This window comes from Lissotriton vulgaris, unplaced genomic scaffold (assembly GCF_964263255.1).
Source record: "Lissotriton vulgaris unplaced genomic scaffold, aLisVul1.2 SCAFFOLD_822, whole genome shotgun sequence".
Taxonomy (NCBI): Eukaryota; Metazoa; Chordata; class Amphibia; order Caudata; family Salamandridae; genus Lissotriton; species Lissotriton vulgaris.
Genome location: NW_028245005.1, coordinates 669,794 through 687,111, shown reverse-complemented (window position 1 = coordinate 687,111; position 17,318 = coordinate 669,794). Strand labels below are relative to the sequence as shown.

At 44.5% G+C, this 17,318-nt stretch overlaps 1 protein-coding gene across 1 annotated transcript in view; it reads left to right on the top strand.

The window, feature by feature from the left end:
* LOC147666670 (complement C3-like) overlaps window positions 1-17,318 on the top strand; it is a 285,541-nt gene that overhangs the window by 209,673 nt on the left and 58,550 nt on the right. The window contains exons 21-22 of the mRNA XM_086948981.1: window positions 2,329-2,418; window positions 2,663-2,749. Coding sequence (XP_086805107.1) covers window positions 2,329-2,418; window positions 2,663-2,749 — 177 coding nt within the window. The remainder of the gene's footprint in view (window positions 1-2,328; window positions 2,419-2,662; window positions 2,750-17,318) is intronic.

The window sequence follows — 17,318 nt, the reverse complement described above, 5'->3', positions numbered from 1 at the left end:
GTTCTTTATATGGCCTGTCATTTTTGTTAAGGGTTAAATATCGTAGGCTTGACTAAACAGTCGCCTAGATAAACAAACAAACACAAAGAATGCTCAAGAAGAACGAGTACGACTTGTACTAAGACTGACCATCTAACCTAATACTCCTGTATTGGACCACATTAAAATCCAGCTTTTCTGCCCTATTTACATATGTAATACCTGTGTATGAAGGCAAGCCACAGGAACAGGCTTCAGCAAAGCCATATGTTCTACAACCTTTATAACAGTAGGAAAAGTAATGTGTAAATGTGTAGATGCATAAATTGTGATTAAATGATTGCTATATACGTTTTTATAAAAATATATTTGGTACAGACACCGATGTACAACGTATACCTCAATCTCAACCCAACCAAGACAAAATTGCTATTATTTGCCACGAACAACAAACAAGATGCTGTACAAACCTGGCTCAATGTTGTGAACCTTGATGGCTTCGAACCCCAACTTTCACCAAATGTCAAATCACTTGGATTCAGCCTGAACACATTCTCTCCCTCAGGAAGCATGTGGCCAAAAAAACAAAGACAGTTTGGTTCCAGCTCTCTCTTCAAAAGAAAGTCAAACTGTTCCTTGCTGGGAGTGACTCAGGAACTTCTGTTTAAGCCCTTGCACTTTTGCATCTGGATGGTGGTAATACCCTACTAATGGTCTCCCAGACTCCCCACTGGCACCCCTTGGGGCATCCTGAGCTCAACAGCATGTCTTTTCCAAGCCCTAAAGAAATATGATCACATCACGCCTATCCTAATGGAACTCCATTGGCTCCAGTTTTTAGCCCACTCCATCTTCAAAACCAGGTACATCATTTATAAAAAGCCATAACATCAAGCACCCAAGCTTATCTTGCTGATAACCCCACAATCTCTGATGGTCCTCTGCATGCCTGCAGCCAGGAAATTGTCACGCTGCAGATTAAGAAGTGTAAAAAGGAAAAAATAAGACAACAGGCCTTTTCCATTTAGGCACCCAGGATCTGGATTAAAATCCCCATATTAGTGATGTACGATTTATAGTGCATCTTCTGTTTAGTCACCTCAATTTCTTTTCAATAAAATCATTTGAACTGAAAAAAAATCCCCATATTAGTATATAATTTATTAACTTTAATGTATTCATTTTAATATTATTTAATTTTGTAAAACAGTCACGGACCCCCTGAGTAGGCCTCACAGAACCCCAGGGGTCCTCGGACTACAGGTTAAAAACCAGGTGGGAGAGGATGTGGCCTAATGTCTGGAGCCATCGACCTCGAAGCTGGGCAACCCGGGTTCAGGTTTCGGCAGGGATGCTCAATATCCTGTGATTCTGGGAAGATCACATAGTCTCACTATACCTAACAAAATGAATGCATCCATCTGTAACGCAACTGGTGCTCATGTGAAGCATTCCGATACCTCCAGGTTAAGTTTGCGCTATATAAAATTCATTATAAAAAAAACACTGAATTAGACAATGTTGGCCAAATTCTCAGTCAGATTCTGCGCTGCTGCTGTCACTTTACTATTCGGGCCATTAATGTTACGTAAATGCTGGTAAAAACTGGGGGAAATCAATAAAAAACACCCTGAACTTACTTTCTTAACTACCTGTAAACCAGTGAGTTGGCTCAGTGACATAACATTTGCTAGGGACGCTGTTGTGTTCCTCATTTCACGAGTTCAATGCTGTCATGCCATGAACAACTCAGCCTTACCCCCTTTCGAGGTCAGTACATTGAAAACAAATAATTCGGGTAATAGTAGATCCAGGGGCAAACCACCAAATTCCCAATTCCCAAAAAGCATCAACAGGCATCAGTTTTCTTTAACGAAGTGGCAATGTAGTGTGTCAGTGTCATGTTTGAACTTACCCCACCTGCTTCATCCTATTGATATATTTTCACCTGCAAGCCAAAACATTTATAAATCTCCCTTCTGAGAGCATTTTTTGGGTGCTTGGAGAAGTATCTGGAGACTTTATCAAAAGACCCACAACAATCCAATGATAAAGAAATGCCTCAGACACACAAAGAGGAGAAAGAGAAGTGACATTTTGATTTCTTTTAGTTCTTTTTAAATGTTTGTTACCTGTAGCACCGCTCCAGGGGTTCTGACTATCTGGTCATGTACTACACTGTAAACGAACAAGGTCAGACATAGGAGCATAGAATCAGCCGTTGTGCTTCCAAATAGCTTCTTCTTGATTGTTAAACCTAAACATTGGCTTCTGTTATCCACATTCAGTGGAGAAGTTGCCTCATAAATGATGCTTGATCAACTATCACCCGTTTTTTGTGCTTTCCAGAAAACCGATGTACAAAATTCTACCACCCTTCGAAAGAAAGCGGGCTCTTGAGGACTATTTGCAAGGAGGATGCCTGCAGGTGTGTCGCAGGTACGAGAAGGTCACTGGTTACGTTACAGAATTGTATCGCTTTGGTACCTCTCAAAAAAATGATTTTAAGGCGCTGTGGCTCAGTTAAAGGGCATGGGTATGGGATTGAAACAGCTTGTGATGTAAGCAGAGAAATGAAAGGGGCTTCTGGACAGCTTGAGGACAGGAAGGTTGTTCACTTTACAACTTTAACTTTCTCTGTGGTGCTTATCAAAGCTCATTTGTAACATTCTCCATCTCACAGAGAAGTGCAGCCTGACGAACAAGTATAAACTACCCATGGACTACAAAGCACGCCTCGAAGCTGCCTGCGAGGCTGGGGTCGATTACGGTAAATATACCTTTTTTCATTTTGTTAATGCTTGACGCGTCCTTTCTATGTTTAGGGCGGCTCTTAATTTCTGGGTGCATGTAGCTGAAGTGCTAGATGAGGAAAGGGGTGTCCTTGCAATGAGGGTGTGTGCCTCGGGGTAGAACTCGTCAACTCGGGGTTAATGGAGTGGGTGTGATTAGGAGGGCTGGGCAGTAAAATATGGCCAGGGACTGCCGGAGGACCCCCACCCTTCCGTTAACCAACATTATTAACAGGACGTGAGAGGGCTTTCTTTGGAAGGCGGGGGATCTTTCGACCCCCCAGCCGTATTTATAAAAACATACAAAATAAATCAAACATTGAAATAAACAATATTTACACAATTACGCAGAAAATGTTACAATTGATATATACAGGTATTCAAATGGCTAACCTTAACATATTTCTAGTACAAGGTATTTCCTATCTGAAACTAATACATCATTCACGTTATACAATATTTATTTTTCTGCGTACCTATTTTTGCCTACGGCAAGGTCAATAACTGGTGTCAGATCCTTATCACTAAACCACGCCCTCCTGAAGGAGTGCGCATGCACAGAGGGCCCGTTTACCGTGGGGTTACACGCCCCCCCCCCCCGGTTACCCCCGTACACCCTATTAACCATGCCCTTCCGTCAAAGTGGGCATGCGCAGAGGGCCCACTTCCTGTGAGGGTACTTTGCCCCCCCCGGTTACCCCTGTACGCTCTATTAACTCCATTAAAGGGGGCCCTTGCATCTTTGCGCCGTTTACTGGCGTCATTGTGCACGTGCGGGGTGGCCAACCAGCCTAGAGAAAGCGTGACTCTCCCCTCCCCCGCACCCATGTAGCCAACCGGTTGTAACTGCCCCTGGAGTCCTAGGAGAGACCACTTGTCACTTCCTTTGGGCGACCCCATTCGAGAATGGCCCCGCCCCCTAAAGACCTTAAATTAACTGCTCACAAATCATGACCTTACTGCCACAGGCCAGCGTAGTTGACCGACTATGCGGCCCCCCCTACCCTCCTACACTGAAAGGTCATGCCCTGCCTCAAAATTCCCCTAGCCAAGCCATTATATTTTTCAGCCTAACTATCAGGCCCTACCAACTCATTGCAAGTTCATGCCATGTCCCTATATGCGCCTACCGTGGCAAGAAGATCCCCAACGATGGCTTCATCCCCCGGTGTGAACAAATGTACATCGTCTTCTTAAGAAGCACGGTTCCCCCCCAGATCCACCCCTGTGCTATAGTCTGTAAGTGTCAAGCCCTAGCTAGCCTCAGCAGTTTGTTACTAGGTATGAGTCCAATGGTCCAATGGCCTCACAGGCTCGCTTCCTCACCCTTGGAGGCTCTGGAATGTCTGGGTGTACCCTGGTGCACCAACAGGTCACCTCACTATACACCACTAACTGGGCCTAGAGATTTGTCGGAAGGTTTCATTCCCTACTCTGGATAGCCAGACACCATCTTTGGAATCCCTAGAGTCGCTGTGACAGGGCGTATCTTGGCCCTAGACATGTAAAACCAACCTACTAGAGTGTTCCTAACCACCCAATCCTGCTCAAGTTGTAGGGTCATAAAGCTGGGGCTGGCCTACTCATAGGAACTTGACACACCCTCTTGGAGCCACTACCTGGCCTCCGTCATCAGCATCATGGTGCACCGGATATTCACGCCTCCCCTGGCAATGCTAATCGTTGTTGGTGCAACTATACCATTGTAATGCTAAGCCCTGTGCAAGCCTACCTTCCTACTACGGAGCCTCCTAACACCACGCAGTGTTAGTTATGAAGGCGCCCGCGAGCACAGGCGCCGTCACAGCAGTAACAGTTTCACAACAAGGGTGTTGCTGTGACGCCTCCTCCGTAATACTTGTGCTCCGGGTCAAGCTGTGACAGTATACACCTGCAATGCAGTGCACTGCCCATTTTCCACAACTGGCAACACAAATGGGTGACAATTACACACTTCAACTATAATGCATGGTTAGCACATTCTCATGCTGGCACTGCTTGAGCCGTTGAATTGACCACCTATCACACTTGATGCCTTTGCTTGACAATAATGTTCCAGGTATACAGATCCCATTGGCTGTCCACCTCTTGCAGTTGTTGTGATGTGGAGCACTTCCCAGGTATCTGACATGGATCCGGTCAAATATAAATGAAAAAACAAACACAACGATTAGTGTTTCTGGCTTCCTGACGAAAGATCCAGTACACATGCCCGTATTGCATTGCTGTCACATGCTAAGCCTTAGCTAAGATTAGCACCAGATGCACTCCCATCAAACTTGCAACTGCAAGTGTTTAGCATATCATCAGTTTGTGTCACATGCGGAGCATTTAAATTAGTGTTACAGTGAGGGTGCCTGGTAATATGACCTCCATTAAGGAATAGACCTGGAGTCTACAATGAATGCCACAGCACCTAAGGACAGTACAAATTGTAAAGTGCATTTAAATAGCCCAGCACATTTCTTGCCAGGCCGATGCTATTGGCATTCCCGAAGTCTGTCCACACATACGTGTATGAGCGTATCTGTGTGACATGGCACCCCCACCAAAGCTTACGTGTACCACCCCTTGGTGCCTAGGGCTTTCAGACACAGGGCCCGCATTCCAATGTACCTCTGCAACTGCGTGCAGGGATACCCTTGAAGATATGACAACTAAGCGTGAGTGCAAAATCCGTTCCGCTCGCGGATTTCGCAGATTTTCGGTAAATCCGCAATCCGCGAACTCCCGCGAATTTACTGAAAATCTGCGAATCCGCGAGCGGCGGATTCGGGGGGCAAAAGTTCAAGCCTTCAAGCTTGAAGTTGTTGTAACTATTTTAGGATGGTGCCGGCAAGCTGCCAGCAAAAAACAACTGGCTGGTCAAACAGACGTTGACTCAGACTTAACAGTGCACAGCCTAATTAAATTTACTGATCTGACAATTTTTTGCTTCGTCAACTTATTTTTCCTTTTATTTTCAATTCTTTTAACTCATATTGTCAAAGGCTTTAGCATTGCATTATTTGGCATATAACATTATTCATGCCTCTTTTTTTGCACATCAAAACAATACAGAATTCACTGTTTCATCAAACACAAAAGTACAAATATGTAAATATAAAGTAGGTGGAATTGGCGTTCGCCCAATGCATTTCGGGACGTAAGAAGAGTCCCTTCGTCAGGGGCACCACTGAAAAGAAACATGAATATATTAAAATACACAGGCACAACAGTAGATCTATTCAAAAAAAGTTTAACACGTTTAAAACATGCAGTGCTACCTTCACCAAAATCACCCCGTGTGACCTTGTGTACAAAATTTAGGAACTTACACCAAAACACCAGGTTGCTGGAGTCAAAACAACCAGCTACTTTCTGCAAATAAAGTTTGAACCAAACAATCAGAAATAAGAAACACTGTGCTTTCCTAAACATCTTCTAGTGTTTAACAAAATACACCACCAAAAGGGTATACCTAGCTACTTGGTTCCTCGGGTGGAAGAAATGTCTCAAACAATCAGTTCACCCTTCAGTAATTTCGCAGACCTTCATCAACCTACAACAAGTTAACATCAACCATTACCAACAAATATTAAACTTGCAATCGACTCGTGAGCTAAACGTGATCAATGACATACCTCGTAAAAGTTTCAGCAAAAGGCAGTAGTTTCGATTGTCACACTACATCATAGGAACGCCGTGCGTACCGACGTGCCTGTGAAAAAAACCCGAGAACACCATTACACTACTGGCCTCAACCGAGCCTCACCAGCTATCACGTAGTATTCCGTATCCTTACCTTAACAAATGTTCACAGAACGGAAAAGCGTCACTGTCTCAGTTCTCCCCTCCTCGTTACTAACGTGCCGATCAGCTTCCGATGCAAGAATTCCGCGCTGGCTACTTCACCCCTCAACAGCTTTCCTCATTGGATATCAGATAAAGACGTCTACCAATCCTATTCAATGAACCATGACTCCTCACCAAGTATGCCACTTATATTCAAACAAGCGTTCTCATTGGTTAAACCACCATGACGTCAACCTATTACCGCGTTCCGTTCTTTAAAGCAAACCCGATGTATTGAGCTTTATTTATATTAACAACTCGACACTCGGGACAAAGTAACCTAGTGTCATAAAAGACTACCGCGTTCCGTTCTTATAATCAAGCACGACGTGTTGTGCTTTATTTATCTTGACAACTCGACACTCGCATTCGGATCAAAGTATCCTAGTACACAATTGTGCAAAATTACGTGCAGAACTTAAAAATAAAACAAACTAAAATTAATGAGATAATAATAGTGCAAGGGTAAAATAATTCGCAAAAGCAAAAAATTCAATGAAATGAATAGACCATGTTTGCTTATAACATACACAAATATACAGTCTCAGCTTCATTAATCATTGCTATTTACAGGTAACTGCTTAATTCAATACGGTCATTAAGACCTCCTGGGGTCAGAGTTCCAAGTTTTTTTATCCAGAACGTTTCTCTCTGCAACAATTTTTTATTCAGATCTGTGCCTTCCCTACTCCGTACAAATTCAATGATTTGAAATCTTAATTGTGCTATAGAGTGTTGTTTCTCTAGCCAATGATTTGATAAGGGAGATGTTAATGATTTGTTGCGTATCCTGCTTTTATGCTCTGAGATTCGAATTTTCAATTTGCGTTCAGTCTTTCCTATGTACAAGAGCCCGCAACCTCTTTTTGCTTACACTCGTTCAAAAAATGTAAAAGAGCTATTGAACAACAAAGAAATAAAGCAAAAAAACTTTAGAGGAATGCGTAGATGCACAAACTGTGTACACTGCAATAATGTGATCTTAGGTAACGAACTGAGACATCCACATTCTGGTAAACCAATTAAGTTGATGTATGAAGGCGATTGCAACACTAACCAGGTTATCTATTCCATCAAATGTCCTTGCGGGCTCTTGTACATAGGAAAGACTGAACGCAAATTGAAAATTCGAATCTCAGAGCATAAAAGCAGGATACGCAACAAATCATTAACATCTCCCTTATCAAATCATTGGCTAGAGAAACAACACTCTATAGCACAATTAAGATTTCAAATCATTGAATTTGTACAGAGTAGGGAAGGCACAGATCTGAATAAAAAATTGTTGCAGAGAGAAACGTTCTGGATAAAAAAACTTGGAACTCTGACCCCAGGAGGTCTTAATGACCGTATTGAATTAAGCAGTTACCTGTAAATAGCAATGATTAATGAAGCTGAGACTGTATATTTGTGTATGTTATAAGCAAACATGGTCTATTCATTTCATTGAATTTTTTGCTTTTGCAAATTATTTTACCCTTGCACTATTATTATCTCATTAATTTTAGTTTGTTTTATTTTTAAGTTCTGCACGTAATTTTGCACAATTGTGTACTAGGATACTTTGATCCGAATGCGAGTGTCGAGTTGTCAAGATAAATAAAGCACAACACGTCGTGCTTGATTATAAGAACGGAACGCGGTAGTCTTTTATGACACTAGGTTACTTTGTCCCGAGTGTCGAATTGTTAATATAAATAAAGCTCAATACATCGGGTTTGCTTTAAAGAACGGAACGCGGTAATAGGTTGACGTCATGGTGGTTTAACCAATGAGAACGCTTGTTTGAATATAAGTGGCATACTTGGTGAGGAGTCATGGTTCATTGAATAGGATTGGTAGACGTCTTTATCTGATATCCAATGAGGAAAGCTGTTGAGGGGTGAAGTAGCCAGCGCGGAATTCTTGCATCGGAAGCTGATCGGCACGTTAGTAACGAGGAGGGGAGAACTGAGACAGTGACGCTTTTCGGTTCTGTGAACATTTGTTAAGGTAAGGATACGGAATACTACGTGATAGCTGGTGAGGCTCGGTTGAGGCCAGTAGTGTAATGGTGTTCTCGGGTTTTTTTCACAGGCACGTCGGTACGCACGGCGTTCCTATGATGTAGTGTGACAATCGAAACTACTGCCTTTTGCTGAAACTTTTACGAGGTATGTCATTGATCACGTTTTGCTCACGAGTCGATTGCAAGTTTAATATTTGTTGGTAATGGTTGATGTTAACTTGTTGTAGGTTGATGAAGGTCTGCGAAATTACTGAAGGGTGAACTGATTGTTTGAGACATTTCTTCCACCCGAGGAACCAAGTAGCTAGGTATACCCTTTTGGTGGTGTATTTTGTTAAACACTAGAAGATGTTTAGGAAAGCACAGTGTTTCTTATTTCTGATTGTTTGGTTCAAACTTTATTTGCAGAAAGTAGCTGGTTGTTTTGACTCCAGCAACCTGGTGTTTTGGTGTAAGTTCCTAAATTTTGTACACAAGGTCACACGGGGTGATTTTGGTGAAGGTAGCACTGCATGTTTTAAACGTGTTAAACTTTTTTTGAATAGATCTACTGTTGTGCCTGTGTATTTTAATATATTCATGTTTCTTTTCAGTGGTGCCCCTGACGAAGGGACTCTTCTTACGTCCCGAAATGCATTGGGCGAACGCCAATTCCACCTACTTTATATTTACATATTTGTACTTTTGTGTTTGATGAAACAGTGAATTCTGTATTGTTTTGATGTGCAAAAAAAGAGGCATGAATAATGTTATATGCCAAATAATGCAATGCTAAAGCCTTTGACAATATGAGTTAAAAGAATTGAAAATAAAAGGAAAAATAAGTTGACGAAGCAAAAAATTGTCAGATCAGTAAATTTAATTAGGCTGTGCACTGTTAAGTCTGAGTCAACGTCTGTTTGACCAGCCAGTTGTTTTTTGTAATTCAGAGTATTGGGTATACTCTATTAATAGTAGCACGCAGATCAAAAAATTCTTACAAATTAATTTCCAAAACTTTGAGAAAAATAGGTGTGCTCAGAACACTTCCTTTAGGCAAGCTGCCAGCGCCATCCTAAAATAGTTACTAAATTAGCTTCATCAGGAAGCACTAATAGATCAAATAAAGCAGGTGCTCAAGCACCTGCTTTATTTTATCTATTAGTGCTTCCTGATGAAGCTAATTTAGTAACTATTTTAGGATGGCGCTGGCAGCTTGCCGGCGCCATCCTAAAATAGTTACAGGATGATGGATGGACAGCTCACTCAAGGGACACCTGCGCACATCGGTGTGCATAGTAGCACACACATGGTCGCTGGAACTAGTTGAAGCTCAAATTCAGTGACTCATTCATCAGCCCAAAAACAATCGTGAGCGTCGTCGAGGCTGGACAGGTGTGCCTTCTTCCCAAATCTACAGTCGAAAATCAGCTGTGATGCTGGATAGAGGCCTTTGTATCCTTGACTTTCACGAGCGCAATCCTCGTGCTGTTCCTGTGACCAGGAGCTTCTTTCTCTTCATCTGCTGCTCTGATCGGTCTCTGACCTTTTATACACACAAGAGGCATGTGAACTCGCATGGAAGCCCCGCCCGTTTGGCCCCGCTCACACACTCGCGGTGTGCACCGTCTTCCCGCCATTTACCCACTATGATGGACACTCACTCAAGGGACCCCTGCGCCCTTCGGGCGATTGCATAGTAACACACACATGGTCGCTGGAACTAGTTGAAGCTCAAATTTAGTGACTCATTCATCAGCCCAAAAACAATCGTGAGCATTGTCGAGGCTGGACAGGTGGGCCTTCTTCCCAAATCTACCGTCGAAAATCAGCTGTGATGCTGGATAGAGGCCTTTGTATCCTTGACTTTCACGAGCGCAATCCTCGTGCTGTTCCTGTGACCAGGAGCTTCTTTCTCTTCATCTGCTGCTCTGATCGGTCTCTGACCATTTATACACACAAGAGGCACTTGAACTCGCACAGAAGACCCCCTCCCCATTTAAAAAACCCGCAAAATCCGCGAATCCGCAAATTCGCGGATTTTGCGGATCCGCGAATACGCAAATCCACAAATTCGCGGATCGTGGATAGACGAAAATCCACCCGTGCTTAATGACAACAGGGTCTGGGGTGTATTGTTTTGACATTAGTGTTGAAGGTGTACCTGAGTGACCCTCCCCGAGGCCATTGCCAAGTAGGCCTGACCTCCCCGCCATGTAAAGAAATTGCTGTAATATGCTAAGCATACCTCCCTCAGTAAGTACAGACCCCTTGTTGAAACCTGGAGCACGCCCCTAAGGTAACCTACATGTAAAGAAAGAAGATTTTGGCCATATTTTGCAATTCACTAACTATGTGAGCTGACCCCATAGTGATAGGACTGCAAACACATTTCACAGGCACCCTCTGCGGGTGGCCCTACCGGCGGTGCAAGCCCACTACCAACATTTGGCTTACCGTAAACCTAGTTACTGTTACAATTTCCACCGAGGGCACATGCCGTATCTTACAATGACTCAATAGCGCCTTCATGGTTACTTAAGGAAGGTATAGAGTATAAATTGGAGCTCTTTCAGTCCCTTATGAAAGATTCCCCCTAGCTAAGTCCAGTGCCATTTTCCGTACATGAGTAACCATGACGTCGAACTTCCAAATGAGAGCGCTTGCAATTAATGTAATAGTGCTTCGGCTCTTTTCAGGACTAGTTGACCTGAAGCTAAGGGACTCTGGGGCATATTACCAAGGGTGGCGATAGGCAATTATCGCCGGTTTAGCGTCTGTTTTTGGCCGCTAAGCGGCGATAATTCTATCGCTCTATTAGCAAGCTGTTGCTAACTGATGTTAGCGACAGCTTTTAGGCGATAGCGAGCGGTTTGGGGCCCGCTTTGCATGTCAGCGATATTTATCGCGAATGACATGCAAAGTGGGCGTACCCAACCTGTTAGCGACTGAAAGCAGTCCCTAACGTCGCTATTGCCTAATAGCAAGGCAGGCGTAGCGATGGAAATATTCCCGTTATCGCCAAAAACTAACGCCTGCTCAGACCAGTTCTTAGCCATGTTATCCAATGGGAGGTGGATAACATGGCTAAGAGTATTTTGTCGCTAATGCGTGAATATCGCTGTATTCTCAGCGATATTCACCGCTATCGCTAGATATTTTAGCACAATGGAGAAAAACGTTGCTAATAGCATGTTTTCTCCGCTAACATATCCAGCGATAGGCAGCGATAATAAAATCGTCGCTGAGCCTATTTAGCGATAACTATCACTACTTGTTGGTAATATGCCCCACAGTCTTTTGCCAGTTCAGCAGCAAAGTTTAAGCATAGGATTGGCACAGTGCTATCCATGCAGAGCTGTAAAATGGCCCAAAGCCTTTTATTTTATTTATTTATTGTACTTCTAAAGCGCATCTGTCACCTTGCAGGCATCCTGGCGCTTATACCACTCCAGGCACAACATTCAGCTTTGGCTTTTAGTAAAATCCCAACCAAGCCAATCTGACATGATTAAAGCAATCCCTGACATGTGTTTCACTCATTAGAGCCCTCAGAGAGGTATAGCTCTGTCCCTACCCAAGGGAGCACCCAGTTTAAGTCTAAACAAAAACCCATTCAGAAATAAAAGGCTGCATAAAATATGCAATAAATAAGCAGAGAACTCTGGGTAGTTCTCAGGTTTAGGTGGAAAGCAGCTCCTGTATAGAGCACTAACATCACCGGCACCCTAAATTCGCTCACCTCAGGTGCCTTGCTGAGCTTAGAGTTTTGCCCCCCCCCCTAATAATAAATGAGATACAAGTCTTTTACACACTACTGGGACCCCCCGTTTTCAAAGCCCATAATAAAACTAAAAAAACCCTTACTGTTATGTGTGTTACTCCTGAAGGCATCAAGGCGCTTAAAATTGGAACCAGATGTAACACAGTTTTAGGGAAGTTGAAGAGTAGGAACATAATCATTCCTCCACTAAGTCGAACTATGTCATTACACTGCAATCTAATAGGCCAGGAATCTCCAACCTTTTGTTTTATAAGAGCTGCGTATGTTCCATAAAAAACAGATTTGCCCCAACCCACCTGAGTTATAGGTCATGGCTATGACTTCTTCAATGACACCACTAAAAGTGAAGCACCAGTGCCAACTCCCATCTTGGATCCCCCCCCCCCCCCCCCCCAGAAACTGTAAATAAAGTGAAATGCCCATGGCTAGCCCCTTGTCTGTACCCTGGAGATGAGGCTGCAATCCGCCAATCTGTCATAGCACGGGCCAATCCTTTCCCTGCATACCATGTCCCCGGCTCCTCCGTCGGTGTACACCCGTACCTAGCGCACACGCGTTGACGCCTCATCCGGGGTAGCAAGCGCTATGTAAACACAATACATAAAGTGAAACGTTGGCCACTATTATAAATGTGTCTCCACCCACCAGTAGCCATGTCCCATGGATAAGACCCTGTGACCTTGGCTTGGGTACTACTGCGCGTACTCCCTAAATAGCGAGCAGGCATGAAAGCACTGTGAATTCTACACATAAAGGGTGCGAACTGAACCGTTCTTTTGCCGTTCGCAAAGAGAGAGGTAAGCTTGGGCAACGCATGTTGCCCTACCATTGTATTCCTAAGTGAGCAGTGTTTACTTCCGCACAGAAAGAAAAAGGTCAGAAGCAGGGACTGCAGCTGCATTTATTCCAGAAATCACTCAGCGATCCTTATTTGCCCCCTCCCCCTGGTCCTGCGTTTTGGACACCGACTCTCTGTCACTGAGGGTTTATACAAGTGTGTGGTAGCACGGTGATGCTCTTCCTGTTTAATGAGCCACAGGAAGAAGAGTGCTGCGCAGCTACTGCTGTGGGAGATTTAAAATTACACAACGTGTTCGCTGTGGCATGCCATGCCCACCGCATGGGCTTACAGCACCCTTTAAAATGCCTTGCACAGGCAGTGAGAAAACTGTTGAACCCAGGCTTGAAGAATAGGAAAGAAATCGGAGAAAATTGCCCCCATTCGTGCTAAAAATGCACTATTATTAACTTGTTTTGCAAATACCTCAAATCTTAAGAACATATTCAAATTTCATACCGTATGCATCTGCTTTATCTTAAGTGTCTACAAAATAGCATACAACATCACGAAACGCCACATTGCGAACTGCACAGAGCTCAAAACTGTTCGCTGTTTAAAGGACAGATACAATTCGGTCATAAGCACTCTCTTATTACCCCCAATTAACAAAATTGCCACCCTGCCTTTATCGGCTTCAATCAATAGAGAGGCTCCTAGCACCACTGTCAAAATTAAACCATGACACCTAAGTAGCAGCTCTGAAAGGCATGCAATTGTAATATTATTTCCGAAATTTTTTACATGACCACTAGATGGCAGCACAGGCAGCCCAATCTAGTCTCCTGTATGCCAAGAGTAGCTCCCCGATCTCACAAGCCTGTTTTTTAAACTCCATTATTTTTCCTAAAATAAAATTGGGTTCCCAGCTCACAATGTAGTATCTACCAGGAATGATATAACTCACCCGCACTAGCTACCTGGTGAACTTTTTAAGTTCTCAGGTCATGCTGTCATGACCAGGATATGCCGTAAACTGTCGAAATTGACCCAATGTAAATGCAAGACCCAAGATTCGGAGTCAATTCACCGAATTACAAAATTGTTTAAAACTGCAGAATTCCTCGTATATTAACCACGTGCTGCAGTCCCTCCATGAATATTATGAAAACACACGTCAAGCAGGGCACAAGTCCTAAAAAAAGAAGTGGGGGGACGCACCAAGTTAGGTGGTGTCACCGGAAGTGACGTCACAACAGGAAGTGACGCCACAAAATTTACTGTCTCCGTCTGAAATGCGTGAATACACACAAGATACATGTAGAGGTATAATACTGCAGTAAGTGGCAGTCACTCAAAACACAAGAACACACTATACACAGGACCCATTCCTCAGCTTACACGGTTATTACAGACGGCACTACGGGCATCTGTCGGGGTCCCTAGAAGTGACATGCTCGGCGTGTTGACGGCGCAGCTCCTTGAAGCCTTGGCGCCTCGGCTGTGCTCTGAGAAATGCTGGCAAGGGGAGGGCGTGAGGTGGAAGGGGAGATTAGTCTGAGGCTTGGGTGCATTTAGAAGGCTCTCATTCCTGCGCAGGTGCAGACTCGGGCACCCGTTCCATCTTTTGGGCAGGGAGGACGGCGTCCACCCGGTAAAAACACAGTAAAATAAGTGGTGGGACGCCGTCCACCCGTGTGGTACCCGGACTCGAGCCCTGACGTCAAGCACTTTAGAATATCTGAACATTCACACACCTCGCCATCCCAAATATGTAGTCATTTGTGTGTAAACACCCAACATGTCCTGAACATGAAAAGTTATAAAAATATGATCCACGACAAAGTGGACTTGTGCACTATCTGCCATTTTGTGTACCATTGTTGATCGCTCGTATATCAGAGCAGTCTCCCCTTCATTGTGCCTCTTTTGTAACTGCACGGACCCTCAACGTCTTCCAGGCCACCCTCTAAAAATATGCTAATGAGGCCGTACATATTTATTTTTGCAGTTTAACATTGTAGGAATTAGACCGAAAGGTACCGCAGCGCTGTACAGGACCACCAGTTGCATTATACAGGGGCATATTCATTTGTACGATCATGAAGATTAAGCGATCCCAAATTGTTCAACCCCCTGCCAGATTCGAAACTTTTACTCCAGCTTCAAAGTCGGCCACCCTAACGGTTGAGCCACATCTTGCAGGTGAGGTCGGCCGCCCCGCCACATACGCCCGCTGGAATCTACATTACACAGGCTAACAGGACTTTCCTTCTGTTGTTTAACAAAGGGGGGCTGATATGTACCGCCTATCTCAACCCTGTGGTGGAGGCAGACATACTTAGCTCAGAGCAGCATCAGGTGTAGCCGGAGTGACCGCTTCCCGTAGGGTCACGCAGGTATCCACACTGTAAAACCGGCAGCCGGTGGATGAAACTCCGCTCCAATGTTGTTCTCCTCTGCCCCAGACAGGAAAGCGCGCTCAACGACATCCCGCCTGCCAGCCAATTCCAAATAGCGCTATGTCGTGCCTCGCAAGAGCCCTCCTGCCACGCCGATCTCTGCGAGAGGTCCTCTCTGCTACCTGAAAGAAAAAACAGAAAATAATTACAGCCTCCTAGATGCTGGAAGGGCAGGCCGTGGCACGCAGGAATCAAATAGGCAGACTCTCGCGCTCCACAGCCTTTTAACACTTCTTCGGCCAGGCCGGGTCTAACCGGCCTGGCCTTTGTTCCCTTCGTGACCTGGAAGTGACTCAATCACTTCCGGGTCACCAGGGGACCCGGGGCGAATGGGGGCCGGTGTGCCCCGCCATAACTGCGGCTGGGCCAATGTCGGCCCGCCTTTCCTTAAGATGTAGGGACGGTGACCTGAAATACTGCTAGGTATGATCTACACACATGCCATGGGACAATAGAAACTATGCATGAAAGGAGTTTTAAAGGTTTATGAGTGGGTAGATCTGTTTGTAAATGTGAATGGATGAGGGAGGGAAGGGGTTTTATATTAAGGATATTTGAGGAGGGTGGTGCATGAGGTCAATACTGGACAAGTGGGAAGGTGTGAGAGACGAGTGTGTAGACGATCAGAAATTGGTAGGTGAAGAGTAGATTGTGGCAGAAGACAACAGAATACAATTTAAAAAATCAGAAAACAGTGACAAACTCACTAGGACGTCCAGTAAAAGGGTGTGGTTTTAAACATCTCAAATGATAATAAGTTGTTGAATTGAAATGCAGTGAAAAATCCAGCTGCGGTCGGTAGTGGAAGTACCTGCCGGGCGGTGACGTCGGGAGGGGCAGGGTGGGGGGTAGTAAACTATTGATTACGGAGGTTTACAGGTAAGTAAACATATAAATAAATAAAATGAATTTCATTGCGTGCACTGCATCGCATTTGGGGATGCAGTGCACGCAACAAAATTCGTTTTATTTATTTATATGTTTACTTACCTGTAAACCTTCGGAATCCATAGTTCACTACCCCCCACGCTGCCCCTTCCCCTCCCCACGTCACCACCCGGCAGGTACTGCCACTACCGACCGCGGTTGGAAAAATCCCGGGTTTCGTTATAAAATGAACGTAAAAGTCATAATTAGAACTGTAAAAGCTGTACTACTAGGGAACGGCATATGTATTTGCCAAGAAGACGACCATTTGCAGAAAGGAAAATTAGGGAATCAACACTGCAAAAAAGAACTAAAATTGGCAGAGCAGAGACGTGAGAGGGACAGCAAGGAAGGCCGTCTTCTTCAGGTGACGAATGCTGTTGGCCCTTCTCTGTAAGAGTTTAGGGCTGGTCCTTCATTAGTGGGTTATGTCGATGTCACCAGGGAAAGAGTAGTCCGGGATGAATGGAGGTATTACGCCTTCGCTGATGGGTGGAAATAATTGCCTGAGCCCCTCTCACTAGCATGTTGAAGGACTTTTTTGTGTTGGGTTCGTCTGATAGAGACATCTAGCCACAGATTACTTAACTTAGAATATCCCTAGGCGTCAGACTGGATCCAGAAAACTTTTTGCAGTAGTACCTCTGCCCACCAGGAGGTGGGGCCGCCTGGTTCCGCCCTGACGTTGTCCCCGGACATGACATCAGCGGAGCTCTATAGGACCCTCCCGGCTCGCTGATGTCAGTTTCCTTCTTTTCCGCGTCCCAACGCAGAT